This window comes from Scatophagus argus, chromosome 11, assembly GCF_020382885.2.
Source record: "Scatophagus argus isolate fScaArg1 chromosome 11, fScaArg1.pri, whole genome shotgun sequence".
Taxonomy (NCBI): Eukaryota; Metazoa; Chordata; class Actinopteri; family Scatophagidae; genus Scatophagus; species Scatophagus argus.
In genome coordinates, this window is record NC_058503.1 from 5,410,642 (window position 1) to 5,422,820 (window position 12,179).

A 12,179-nucleotide genomic window follows, 5' to 3' on the forward strand; every position below is an offset into this window, starting at 1 on the left:
TTATTGTTCCTCACAAATGTCAGCTTGCATGTCATCTGAAAATGAGGTGAATTAGGTCACTCAACAAAAAAAAAGAAAAAAAAAACAACTCTCCCAAACAGAAATAAGCAAAAGGGAAGACGACGTCAGACTAAATAATGCCATGAAACCAAATGACAAGCCAGTCTTATTATCATGTCATGTAATCATCAGCCTGAAGGAGCTTTGTGGTCAGTGGGTGTTTTTCATGCATTTTAAATTCACTGGGACACATGTGTAAGCTGACACTCCCAGAACTCTTCTTAAAGATCCTAATATCCCTTCTCTCCACTGGCAGTATGTGACTGACCCCAAGTGAGATGAGATGTGATGTGGGTGAGAAATGATATATACTGGGCAGCCAGGTGAAACAAGCCACACTGCTGTACAGTATTTCTGATTTTACGTTCTCTTACCATCGCATCAACATGCTGACATCAAATCTACCTTGAAATGAACTGTGGGACCCCAGCGGAAGCCTGAGCCTGATCTGAATACAGTCTGACAGGATTTGCTGCTTGTGTATCAGCGGTTTTATCATTCTTTCAAGATTACTTTAAATTGTACCCACTGTATGTACTCTGTTTGGTTTTCTTCACTCAGGGACAATTTGCATTTGATTGGAAATGCTGTGAAAATAGGTAAAGTCAACCTTGGACTCAAAAATATACAGCAATTACATTTTATCTCTCACATGATAACAGTGCTATTACAATAAGATAAACTGTGTGCTTCTTTACAATAGCAGCCGACATCTGGATTCCTGTGCAACCTACTGAACCTGTGGCGTTGCTTTATTGTTTAATGTAGGTGTTGCTGACTCAGTTTGCCCCTGAATGTGACTGTTTTGGGCCAAAGCTGTTGCTGTTGCTGGGGTATTGTTGTGTGGTATAAAAATATGGATAATCCTGGCAGCCTTAGTTCAATTTCTGGTCCCTGCAGCCGTGCAGCTCTGCTGAGTGGGCCTTTTTCGTTTTTCTGCTGCGATGCAGGTATTCACTGAGGTTGAAACATTGGCCTTAATGTAGTTTTAGCTGTTCCTTTCTTCACATAAAATGAGGTTATGTGCATTAGCTAAATACCCAAGGTTTCACTTGGACTCCGCTGGACTCTCTCTCTGCAGTGATGGATGCATATTTTCACATTAAAAACAAATGTTAACCCAAATGCTTTTTAGAAAGTTAAATACCATCAGATACATATCAGAGAGGAGGAAGAAAGAAAGAAAGAAAGAAAGAAAATACAAATGGCGGATTAATATGACATGACAGGACAAATCATGTACTTATAACAACTGAGTCAAAAAGGAAAATGATTGACGTTTTAGGCCTGAAAACGGAACATCATGAACAGAAACGTGTTGTTTTAAACACGCAGTAGCAACTATACCAGCAACCAGCCCAAAAAGATAAGGTTATTGAGTGAGATGCATATCAGCCACCTGTGTTTCCCTGTTGTATTCACTGTGCCTCTCAGAACGCCAAACAGCCAGGCTCACTGAGGAGTTCATTACCTTTCTAACAATCTCTTTCCTTGGCCTCCAGACACTCATGTGGAAAACTGTCCCGGCATCTGAAATGATGTATTGTGGATATCAGGCCAGCTGACAGTGGAGAAACAAGTATTCAGTTCCTTTACTTGAAGGCGTAAGCTGGCATTATTCAATATCTTTATTATTGTCAGTGAATCTATTGAAAAGACACTGACAATGTGTCTGTGGCCCAGAGGAATATGTGTATCAGGCTTTGGATATACACACTTGTTAGCAGAACTTTCAGGTGATGTTGACAGTAAGAAAACTGTGTATGATCCTTCTTTAAAACAGTGTGAACATACTCAGGAAAATGTGCTTTTCAGAGTGTTATGTAAATAGACATATTGAAGGAATATTATTACTGTTCTGCTCAAGAGAGAACAGCATTTTAATGTTGTACCTAGAGCTTATTTTAACTGCTTATCTGCCACGGGATAGCAACATTGGATACGAAGATTTGATTAAATGTGGAATTAGTTCAGAGCACAGAAAAGAAAAAGAACATAACACCAGAGAGGTGAAGGGGGATTAGTTCTGTAAAACAACACAGGAAATCAAGTAGTATTTCAGAGGACAACCAGTGACAGGATCACACTGTTGGGATGAGATGAATCACTTGAAGGAGCTTCACTCATAATGCAAGTGATCATCATGGTGCTGGGCCTCAGAGAGCAGCTGCAAACAGCATCATGGATGCGAAAGAGCTTTTCAGTTACTTTCCTGGGCTTTTAGACAGACTCAAAACATATGGGTTGCACTCATTAGTGTGTCTTTCCACTGCTCCCTTTCTCTCTGTTCTTTTGGCATTACGTGCAGCAACACACTGTCGGAGTACAGATCTCAAATAATCTGGACAGTGTATGGCTTTCTGTGTAGAGTTTGGCTTGAGTGCACGCTGCAGCTACAGCACTACCACAAACCCACACATTAACTTCCTATTATGTCAAACTGTGTGTTTGTGGATGTGAGACTGTGAAAACTGTTGCGGCTGCCGCTCACTTATTGCAGCTCGTGCTTATTGCAGCCTGTGGTTTCCTCGAGGTTTGAGTTTGGTTACTGCTGGCTCACCACAGTACTGCCTCTGCTTCACACACTTTGTCTCTGCCTTCTTGTCACTCTTGTCTTCACACAATACATTGAAAAATAGAAAGGTCCCTTTGCTGCAGTCTACAGGCTGTTGTCTTCGTCTGCCCACGGATCAGTCAGTGAGCCACCTCTCTGGCCTCTCCTGATTTTCAGCCAGAGCTCATTTGCAGTGCCACAGCACTTTTCCACCCTGCAGTAATGACAGAACACATTAGCTGTCTAGCAGTCCTGAAACTGATCTCTAAGAGAAGTAATATTCAAAGCAAAACCAACAAAAACAAGCACAGATGGGCAGATTAGAAACATTTTTGAGGTAAATTTAAGGATAGAAATGATTGTTTTAAATTTTCTTAAGGACTTATGAAAGATAATAAATATAGAAAAACAATAGGAAATTTATACTGATGTTTTCATTTGATATTGTTGGGCAATACTAGTGCCCAGTTTGTCCCATCAACATTGTTCTTACATGCCCAGAACATTCTGTCCCTTCATATGCAGACATACAGTATGCTGAGTGTAGAACATCTATGGACCAGCAGCTAAAACAACCAGACTGCTTCAGAATACTTCAGAGTTTCTTCAGCACGGATAGAACTAGTGACCTCTCAGCTGATGGCACTTCTGATCCGCCTGTAACTGCAGTAACTGTAAATAAATATACTGTATATGGCATGTAAAAGATGAGTGTCATAAGAAAAAAAAATGAAATCAAAACCGAACAAAAGCGACCCAGCCCTTGATAGCCAGAAATGTAGGCCTCACTGTGATAAAGTACAAAACCCTGGAAAGCTTTTTAAGCAAGAAGCAGTGTTGACTGATTTAGTCCTCACTCAAGGCACTGAAACGGCTTTCTTCCTTTGGCCTCGCCGTCTGAGTTTCTCTCACTGTGGCTCTGTCTTGTCCTGGCTCTTTGATCACTCTTTATCTTCTAACTGATGGTTTATCAGCAAGCCAGGCTAAGGCAGCAGGCTGTTTACTGTGTAGTAAAAAGCCTGAGTGTGGTGCTGGGTCCATGGGAAAGAGGGAAAAAACAGTCAGCAGCAGCAGGCAGTTAAGAAACTCATTACCTTGCAGCACATTATGGCTGAAGAGCGTCACAATAATAACTTTACTCACAGTGCCAGTTTAGCCGAGGTTTACTCTCGTATGTCACACCTGTGAGGCAGCTGCGTGTGTGTATGTTTGTGTGTTTGCACATAATCTGTACAATTGCCTCCCATATCCTCAGCTTATTCACTGTGCAGTGCTGATAGGATAACTTAGCCTCCAGCTAAAGCAGCCAGCGACGTCATGTCTGTTTAGTGCAAGTAAAAATGATAGGACTTCCATTAAGAGGATGGAACATGTGGCAAAATGGCTTTATTACACAGCTGGCCGCTGCTGATTTCTGATATGGCTTCACATTCACTATCAACATGGAAACTGTTTGAAATATTGTTGTTGAAATAATATTTTTTTATTCTTCTGCTGTCTGTCTCTCTCTATCCCATCCTTTTTTCTCCTTTCTGCTCCCTGTTATCCTCCCTTTTCTTTCACGTCCTCCTCATCCATTTCTCTATAAAGCAACAGTATTGCAGCATCTGCAGTGTGTGCCTTCAACCTGAGCGCCATCACCCAGGCCTTTAACGGGCCCTTCCGCTCCCAGGAGAACCCTCGCTCCACCTGGCTTCCCACACCCAATCCCATCCACAACTTCCAAGTAAGTTAATCACATCAAGACTTATCAAATACGAGATGAATCAGTTCATTTTGATCTGGCTAGCTGTGATAAAAATCAGCATGTTTTGCAAAGATGTTGATGGCTGTAAAATAATTTAAATACAACTGAGCCCTGATTTTTTTAAAGATTTCTTAGAGCGAAAGAAGACTCCAAATTAACAGATGATAATAATATATCTAATAATAGAAATGTTTACTGAGCCACTCACAAAGATTACAGACAAACTACTGATAACACAAAGAGTCTAGAACTACAACTAGGAGTCAGGCACCAGGTGAGTGCATAAGGGTCAGAAAACAGGTAGCCCAAACTCCACAAAAATCCCACAAATCAGTCTGAAATCCAACACCGGAAACAAAGCAGAGCATTGTGTGGGCAGAGGCAGGTAGAGCAACCTGTAGAGAGAAAAACACATTAGATCCAGAACACACAAGGTACAAAGAGCAAGCAGTGAGCCTGACAAGATACAACTCAGCTGACAGTATAATCTAGCAAAGGTAGAATGGACAAGCTGATCTTTAAATAGCAGCAGCGGTCTGATGAGGAGATTGGACGTGATGAGAGCCAGGTGTTCAGGTTAGTGGCTGATAGGTGAAGAAGCATGCTCCGCCCCACTTTGCTCCGGACAGGACAGGTGAACTGATTCAAACTTAAATCAACAAATGACACTAGACAGGGGATAAGACAGAGCTCAAAGAGAACCAAGAACCGCAAGATAGCAATCCTGACAATCAGATCCCCTCTGAAACTCAAAAATCATTGTTCTACTAAAACCACCCACTGCTCTAAACATTACCAGAAAAAATGGAATCTACAAACAAATCAATCTCTCATTTCAAGTCTAAAAGAACAAGCAGAAGCTGCAATCTACAGCTCTGTTCTGTAACCCAAACAAAGCTTTCAGAAGGCTGTCATTTCATACTTATTCTGCTCCACAGTGTCATGAAAGTGTTCTTGCTGTGGTCACTTCACAATTGCACTGTAGTTTCATCCCCTGAAAAAGTTATAGTTTCTGAGATTAGAGTTAAAAACTGAAACAATCTAGCCAGACATTGATTTGGTAAGTACAACGACTGGGTGTGTGAAGCTCTTCTCCCTCAAATGGTTTTCCTTAATTGTTTTACTTGCATTCTTTCTGCCTTGCTTTTTCATTTTCCTGCATCCATACCACATTTTCACATCCTCCTTCTGACACCTCACCCTTTTCTTTTTTCTCACCCTACGGCTTCTCCTCTCTAGTGTGGTACTATAGATGACAAGGGTCCCAATGAGGGTTTGACTGAGCGCAGCCTGCAGGATGCCCAGAGGCTCTATCTAATGAACGATGTGGTGCAGCCAGAGTCCGTTGACCCGCTGGTCATGCAGGACGACGTTCGCTTCTCCAACCTGGTTGTGGACATTGTTCAGGGCATGGACACCCTCTACCATGTTATGTACATCAGCACAGGTTAGCAAATAAAAAAGGGACAAAACTTCCTTTCACATATTGCACATAAAGTAACATACCTCAACATGCTTTGTCTGATATAGGTGGACCGAAAAAGAAGAAAGACCACCAGAAAAATGCATTTTAATTTGTCTCTGTACCAGATATTTCTCATATTTTCCCTTGTTCCTGTTGTCCAATCAGAATATGGCACCATCTTAAAGGCACTGGCAACGCCCAATAAGAACCTACAAGGTTGTTACTTGGAGGAGATGGAGCTTTTTCCATCAGGGGTGCGAGAACCAATCCTGAGCCTGCAGATCCTGCACAGTGACAGGTCACTCTTTGTTGGGCTCAACAACCGAGTCCTGAAGATCCCACTGGAGAGGTGCTCCACCTACAAAACTGAGGCGTGAGTTTTGCTCTAAATTTCTACATTGAGGGAAAAATTTTCATTCAGAATTACCATACTACATAACTTAGCCACTTATAAAATTTGACACATAGTCCATACCAATACATCTCAATATTGGTTATATCCATGGCAACAACTAAGGCCTGTCTCAGTCCCATAAGTAATTTTATCCCCTTGCAGACCAACACTATCCCCTGCTGAATGACCACAACGATGAACATTTGTGTTGAATCAGAGATGGATGGAGTGCCGCTCAGCATCAGTGTGCTCAGTGCTGCCACTTGTGGTCAGAAGTTATAAAACAACACTTCTCCTTCATCAGTATTGTTACATTATACTGTGCCTTGTAGCCACCCATGGCAGCACCAAATGATGCACCTTTGATAAGTTGAATCATGGTCCTGGATCAGGTCTACTGACAGGGACTTGCTCTATTGAGGCATCGTGCCGCATACAGTGGCTGCATCGTCTGCATCGGTTCAATTTTGCATGTTTTTCCTCCTCTCTCTTTCCTCTCATTTGCTGTCACCTCTACACTTTCTGCTCTTTTTAAAGAGCCACCACAGAAATACAGTGACAACCCACAGCAATGACATAAGTCCACACTTTGTCAAAGCGGCCATGCGGTATACACAGTGCATATTTAATTGTTCATTTCATGGGGTTTGGCAGTAGATTCATTTAAACCTGGTTGGTCCTCTATTGAAGGTAATTATCTATCCTCAACTAGGATTAATGTCTGGAAGACCTCGCCTATAATCATTAAAGTCCTTATGGAACCAGATAAATGACTGGGCTGGTATCTGCGCACTAGAGGAAATTAATTTGTTGTGCTGTTTTTTACCCCTATAATGAAGTTCTGCATAATATAAACACTGTTCTGGCTTTTGTTTGTCTGAATCAGAGGGTAAACAAAAGTGTGTGTGAAGCTGCCGTGCGCTGCCAGAGAAGTTTGTGCGTGAGAGAGCTACAAAGACCGCCCCCCCCAAACACACACACACACACACACAGAAGTCTTTTGCCCTGCCATCTCCAGCTTCAGTGTTATTCATGTGAAAATCTCCGTCTTGAGGGTGGGAGATGGGAGAAAAGCTCACTGGCTGTTTGTCCAACCCTCTGTATCTCATCAGTGCTCTCAATCAGGATCCTCAGCTGGCCATCCCAGCCCCTCAAAGTCAATTTCATTTTTGCATACAAACCGTTTGATGTTTTTTTCACTCTGTGTGTCTATGTAGGGCAGTCTACTCAGTGTGATTTGTGTGTGGGTTGGTGCTTGGATGAGCTCTCATATGTGACTGCCTGATGAGTCAGCTCGCTATTTCTAGTAAATTCAAACTCCTAGACACATGGGAGCAGACGCTCACACACACACACACACATCAGGTAGAGGAACCGTTGCATTTAATAAGATGTGGGTGAGAAAAGCAAGATGAGAGACACAGAGAGGAACAGGAAGAGAGCGAAACACAGATACAGAGAGAGAAAAGCAGAGCGAGCAGCCACAGTCCTATTTAAGACACAGTGGGGTGAAACAATAAGAAGAGTGGACTCCAAGGATACCAGAAGGGGGGGACATGCGGGTGAGGGGTGGAACAGGCCATGTTTAATCCAGTCTGCGATATTCTGCTGGCTCGCACTGCAGACGAAGGAAAACTGAGCTGCATTATACGACAGATGTCAACCTGTCTGTCAATGTGACACCTGTGCTCGTCTGCAGGGACTGAAGCAGGCAGAAAAGGGCAGACTGATGGAAAAAAGTAAGCAGTGAACTGATTGATTAGTGAAAAATGGCATTCACAATTTGACTAAGCCAGAAGTGACATTTTAAAATAGCTTGTTTTGTTAGACCAAAAATTCAAAAGATATTCAATTTACATTGATATATAACAGAGAAAAGCAGACAATTGTTGTGTTGTGTGCACTAATTACAGGCAAACACACACCACAGTCTCACAGCAGAAAAAGCAACTGGCCAAGGAAAAGTTATTTTCGACACAAAGGTGCAGTATGTAATATATATCTAAGAAGTTCACTTCCAAACATTCAATCTACTATCTAATCTATCTACCAAATTTAGCCCATCCTGTCTCATAGTAGCACTTACACGTAGAGAGTCCAGTAGTGTAGCTCTGCTCCCCTAACTGGGAGATGTATACATTAAACAGCTAGCTTTTCAGTCTAATAAATACATGAAACAAACTGACAAGAAACAAAACATTTTTTCATGCATTTCCTTACTAACAAAAAAAACGCAACTGTACACCTTCTGAATTAAAGGTTCTCTCATTTATTGAACTAAGATGAGCTTAGTTGCCTTGTTATCGTGTCGTAGAGCATACTTCATTCAAATGAGACATGAACTAAATAAAATTCACCTAAACCTTCTTGGCTTTCCCCTCTTCTAATATTAAACTCTCGTTTGGTGAAAATATTCTCGTTGACACTACAAGCTGGATTTGCACTGTGCTGATGCAGAGCCTCCATTTGGATCTTGTCTCACTTCACGTCTCTCTTGTCCCCTCTTGTCATGTCTTCATTGTCCCCGGGGTCAGAGTCCTGGTCACATGCTGATGTACATCACCTCAGCACTATATTCCCTGTTGTCACACTTGTTATGATCTTGTTGTGCCGTGTTCACTGTGGGCCTGCTGAGCCCAATTGAGACACCTTAAAGCAAGTCTGTTTTGGAAAGTAATTACCTAAATGAAGTGTAAAGCTGCTGACTTTTCACGAAGATGCTTTCAAGACCTCCAGAGAGCAGCTTTGTCAGCTCTTTCAAGAAACTGATTGGACTTACTATTACACAGCTCCTAAACCTGGTCCCAATGTGCCCGATATTTCTACATACCGGATTAATAACTCAGGGCTTGGAAAACTAGAGTAGCACAGCCACCGTATCTGAAAACCTGAACATTACAATCCCAGATCAACAATTTATCTCTCTTCATATTTCTCAGAAAATAATCACAAAAAAAAAATCAAAAAAAAAAAAACACTTGGGACGTGCATGAAATTGGGAAAACTACCATGATTGCTGCAACTTTGTATCATATTGCCACCAACTTTTGGTCTTGTTCTTACGATTTTTTCTTTCATTCATTTTTAAACTTTCTCTTTCCATCTCTCTGGGAGTTCTGTTCAGGCTACAAAGACCCACCTGCAATTCTAGTCTTTGTCTGAACACACTTTCTGTCATTGTACTGCTGACTGAATGAGCCTTTCTCCTCATCTCCTCTGCTTTGTGTGTGGTCGTCCCATTCACACACAGCCGTACGTCCATTCACACACTGATAACAGCTGAATATACCCAGATGGTTTTATAGCTGACAGCAGATCATCTGCAGCCACACATGCTGCTTTTCCCCATCATACATATACACACAATCATATAAATAGTGAAAAATGGTGGTATTTACAGTACTGAGATGGGTGTCTCAGCGGCAGAGAGAAGGTGAGACGTGATTTATGGACAGGTCTGAGCTTATCAGCATTGTTATAAAATACTCAGCTGGTAATGGAATAATAGATGGACTGTGGCTGTAGCTGTAATGCAGAAGCTGTAATGCAGAGATGTTTCATGCATGTTTGTAACATGGAGTTAAAATGCTGACCCGTATAGTTTAGCTCACGGCAGCATGTTCGAATGAATGCACGCTGTTGTTGCAGTGTGAAAATTCAATTACGTCTAAGTGCTTTTAATGTTAAGGTTTCTTGTGTTATTGATCCGTATTGGCCAAACTGGCAAGTCCTGAGAGTAGAATATTTTCATCATCATATTCAGTTACACGGCTAATCCTTTTCAGCAGTAGGTGTTTCTGTGGCCTTTTAGTGGTAGCTTACAGACAAATGCTGCAGCATGTGAGATTGTATATGTGTGTGCATATGCCCTTGTGTGTTTGTCCTCTGTGGTAATTATATTTGACCTGGCCAATTGGCACCCCTGGCTAACAGCACCACTCTGTCCTCCAACCAACACTTATCTCTCTATCTTAGTGAAGTGATTTATTTTGGCTGCAGTGGCATGCTAGCTTAACAGTGATGTTGCATCCATCAGAGCATTTTTTCCTTTCACTGAGGGACTAAGGGTTGTCCACACTGTCAAAGTGACAATAAATCTACAACAGTACTGGTCTCACAGAACCGTAGCATAGTACTTACACCCCCTATAGAAAGCACTACAATGAAAGTCAGTGTACTACTTTTCTTTACTGGATTAGTTTACTCATTTGTCACAAGTAAAGGTGTCAGACAGGGAAGTGTGGTTTTTACACTGGCATTTCAAGTGAATGCTGGAAGCTTTTTGGATGGCTTTCTCAGTTGATAATGTGGAGAAAGAAGACAGAGCGTGAGAAAGAAAAGGATTGGAAAAAATATGGAAACAGAAATAAATACAAGAAGGAGGAAACGCTAAAGATATGAGGATAATGGTGAGGAGGATGACACAGAACAAATCAGGCTTTCTATTGCAACTCAGCCAAAGCACCGCTCACACATCCGGTTACATAAACATTACATTTTATTACAAGACATACAATTGTCCTGCTGGTGATAGTTACATTTCAGCCTTAGGGGCTTCGGTTCAATTTGCTGTGTCTGTGTGTGTATGAGTGTGTGATTAACAGTGACCTGGCAGTAGTCATGAGGCTGAGGCAGCTCACCCTGCCTGCAGCTGGAGTTTAAAACAACATCAGGACACAACTAAGTGGCCATCAAGGAAAATCACTGACCATTCGCATCTTTGCCACAGTGTGTGTGTGAGAGAGAGAGAGGGAGAGAGAGTGCTTTTTATTTTGCTTTAGCATTAGCCCAGCAAACCCAATTTGCTGTTGGCTGTGGCTGCCTGTCAGTGGGCCTCGAGAGCTCACTGCTGCTAAGCCCGTATGACCAATCAGAAGAACACTTCACTAGCCAAGAACTGAGAGAGAAAGAGAGAGATGGTTTCACAGAGTGGATGTATTTATTACTGCTCCAGAATGCTGTTACTTTTATTAGAGGCTTTGTTCTGGCTGCAGCTCAGTGTAATCATTTTGTGCTCTCTCTCTCTCTCTCTCTCTCTCTCTCTCTCTCTCTCTCTCTCTCTCTCTCTCTCTCTCTCTCTCTCTCTGTCTCACTCTCACATCATCATTCTTCAGCCTTCATATGGACTGGCACTGTGTTGTAACCTCCAGCTTGCCACCTTTTAAATCCCCTGATGCTGACAGTGTCAAAACTACCATGATCCCTTTTCAGGTGAATGATTGTAAAATGAGAAATAAATAAAAAACAAGCAAGGGGCTATAGCCACCAGCATTTGCTAAGCTCAGAGAATAATGAATTTCTTATTGAACGCAGCAATCTTCTCTGTAAGCAATGTGCAACGTATCAAACATCGAGGTCGGTAGTTTTAGTTTCCACTGATTTCCACTTTCATGTGAAATGACATGCACATCACTTCTGTGAGTAAGTTGACTTTTCTGGGTAATGTACAGGCCAGTGTCTTTATTCAGCCGAAGATGTGTTTTGTGGACTCATAACCCTGTCCCTAGAGTTCTGCTGTGGGAGTATGGGGTACTGGGGCTTTTATTACATCCCCTCCAGCCCCTATTTATAGTGAGAGCTGTGTGCATATTTTCCGTACAATGTCAAATGCACTGGACTCTGACAAGGCTGCTGCTTGAGAAAAGTGACCAGTTTGGGAATGTCAGAGTGGTGTCTGTTCCTTTTATGGATGACATAGTTCTATTGGCTTCATCAGTCTGTGACCCTCAACACGCATTTGGGCAGCTTGCAGTCGAGTTTGAGGTAGCCGGGATGAGAGTCAACACCAAGTGTGATGCCATGGGGTTCTGCCAGAAAACTGTGGATTGCAAGCAGGTGAGTTGTTACTCCAAGCAAAGCAGTTGAAGTATCTTGGCATCTTATTCACAAGTGATGAAAAAATTGCGGTTGAGATGGAAAAGCGGATTGGTACAACATCATCAGTAATATGAGAGTTATA

At 42.1% G+C, this 12,179-nt stretch overlaps 1 protein-coding gene across 3 annotated transcripts in view; it reads left to right on the forward strand.

Moving 5' to 3' along the window:
- The window catches only part of sema5ba (sema domain, seven thrombospondin repeats (type 1 and type 1-like), transmembrane domain (TM) and short cytoplasmic domain, (semaphorin) 5Ba), a 146,807-nt gene that overhangs the window by 108,325 nt on the left and 26,303 nt on the right, over positions 1-12,179 (forward strand). For all 3 annotated transcript variants that reach the window (XM_046403888.1, XM_046403887.1, XM_046403889.1), the window contains exons 10-12: positions 4,205-4,340; positions 5,601-5,808; positions 5,992-6,199. In XM_046403888.1, coding sequence (XP_046259844.1) covers positions 4,205-4,340; positions 5,601-5,808; positions 5,992-6,199 — 552 coding nt within the window. The remainder of the gene's footprint in view (positions 1-4,204; positions 4,341-5,600; positions 5,809-5,991; positions 6,200-12,179) is intronic.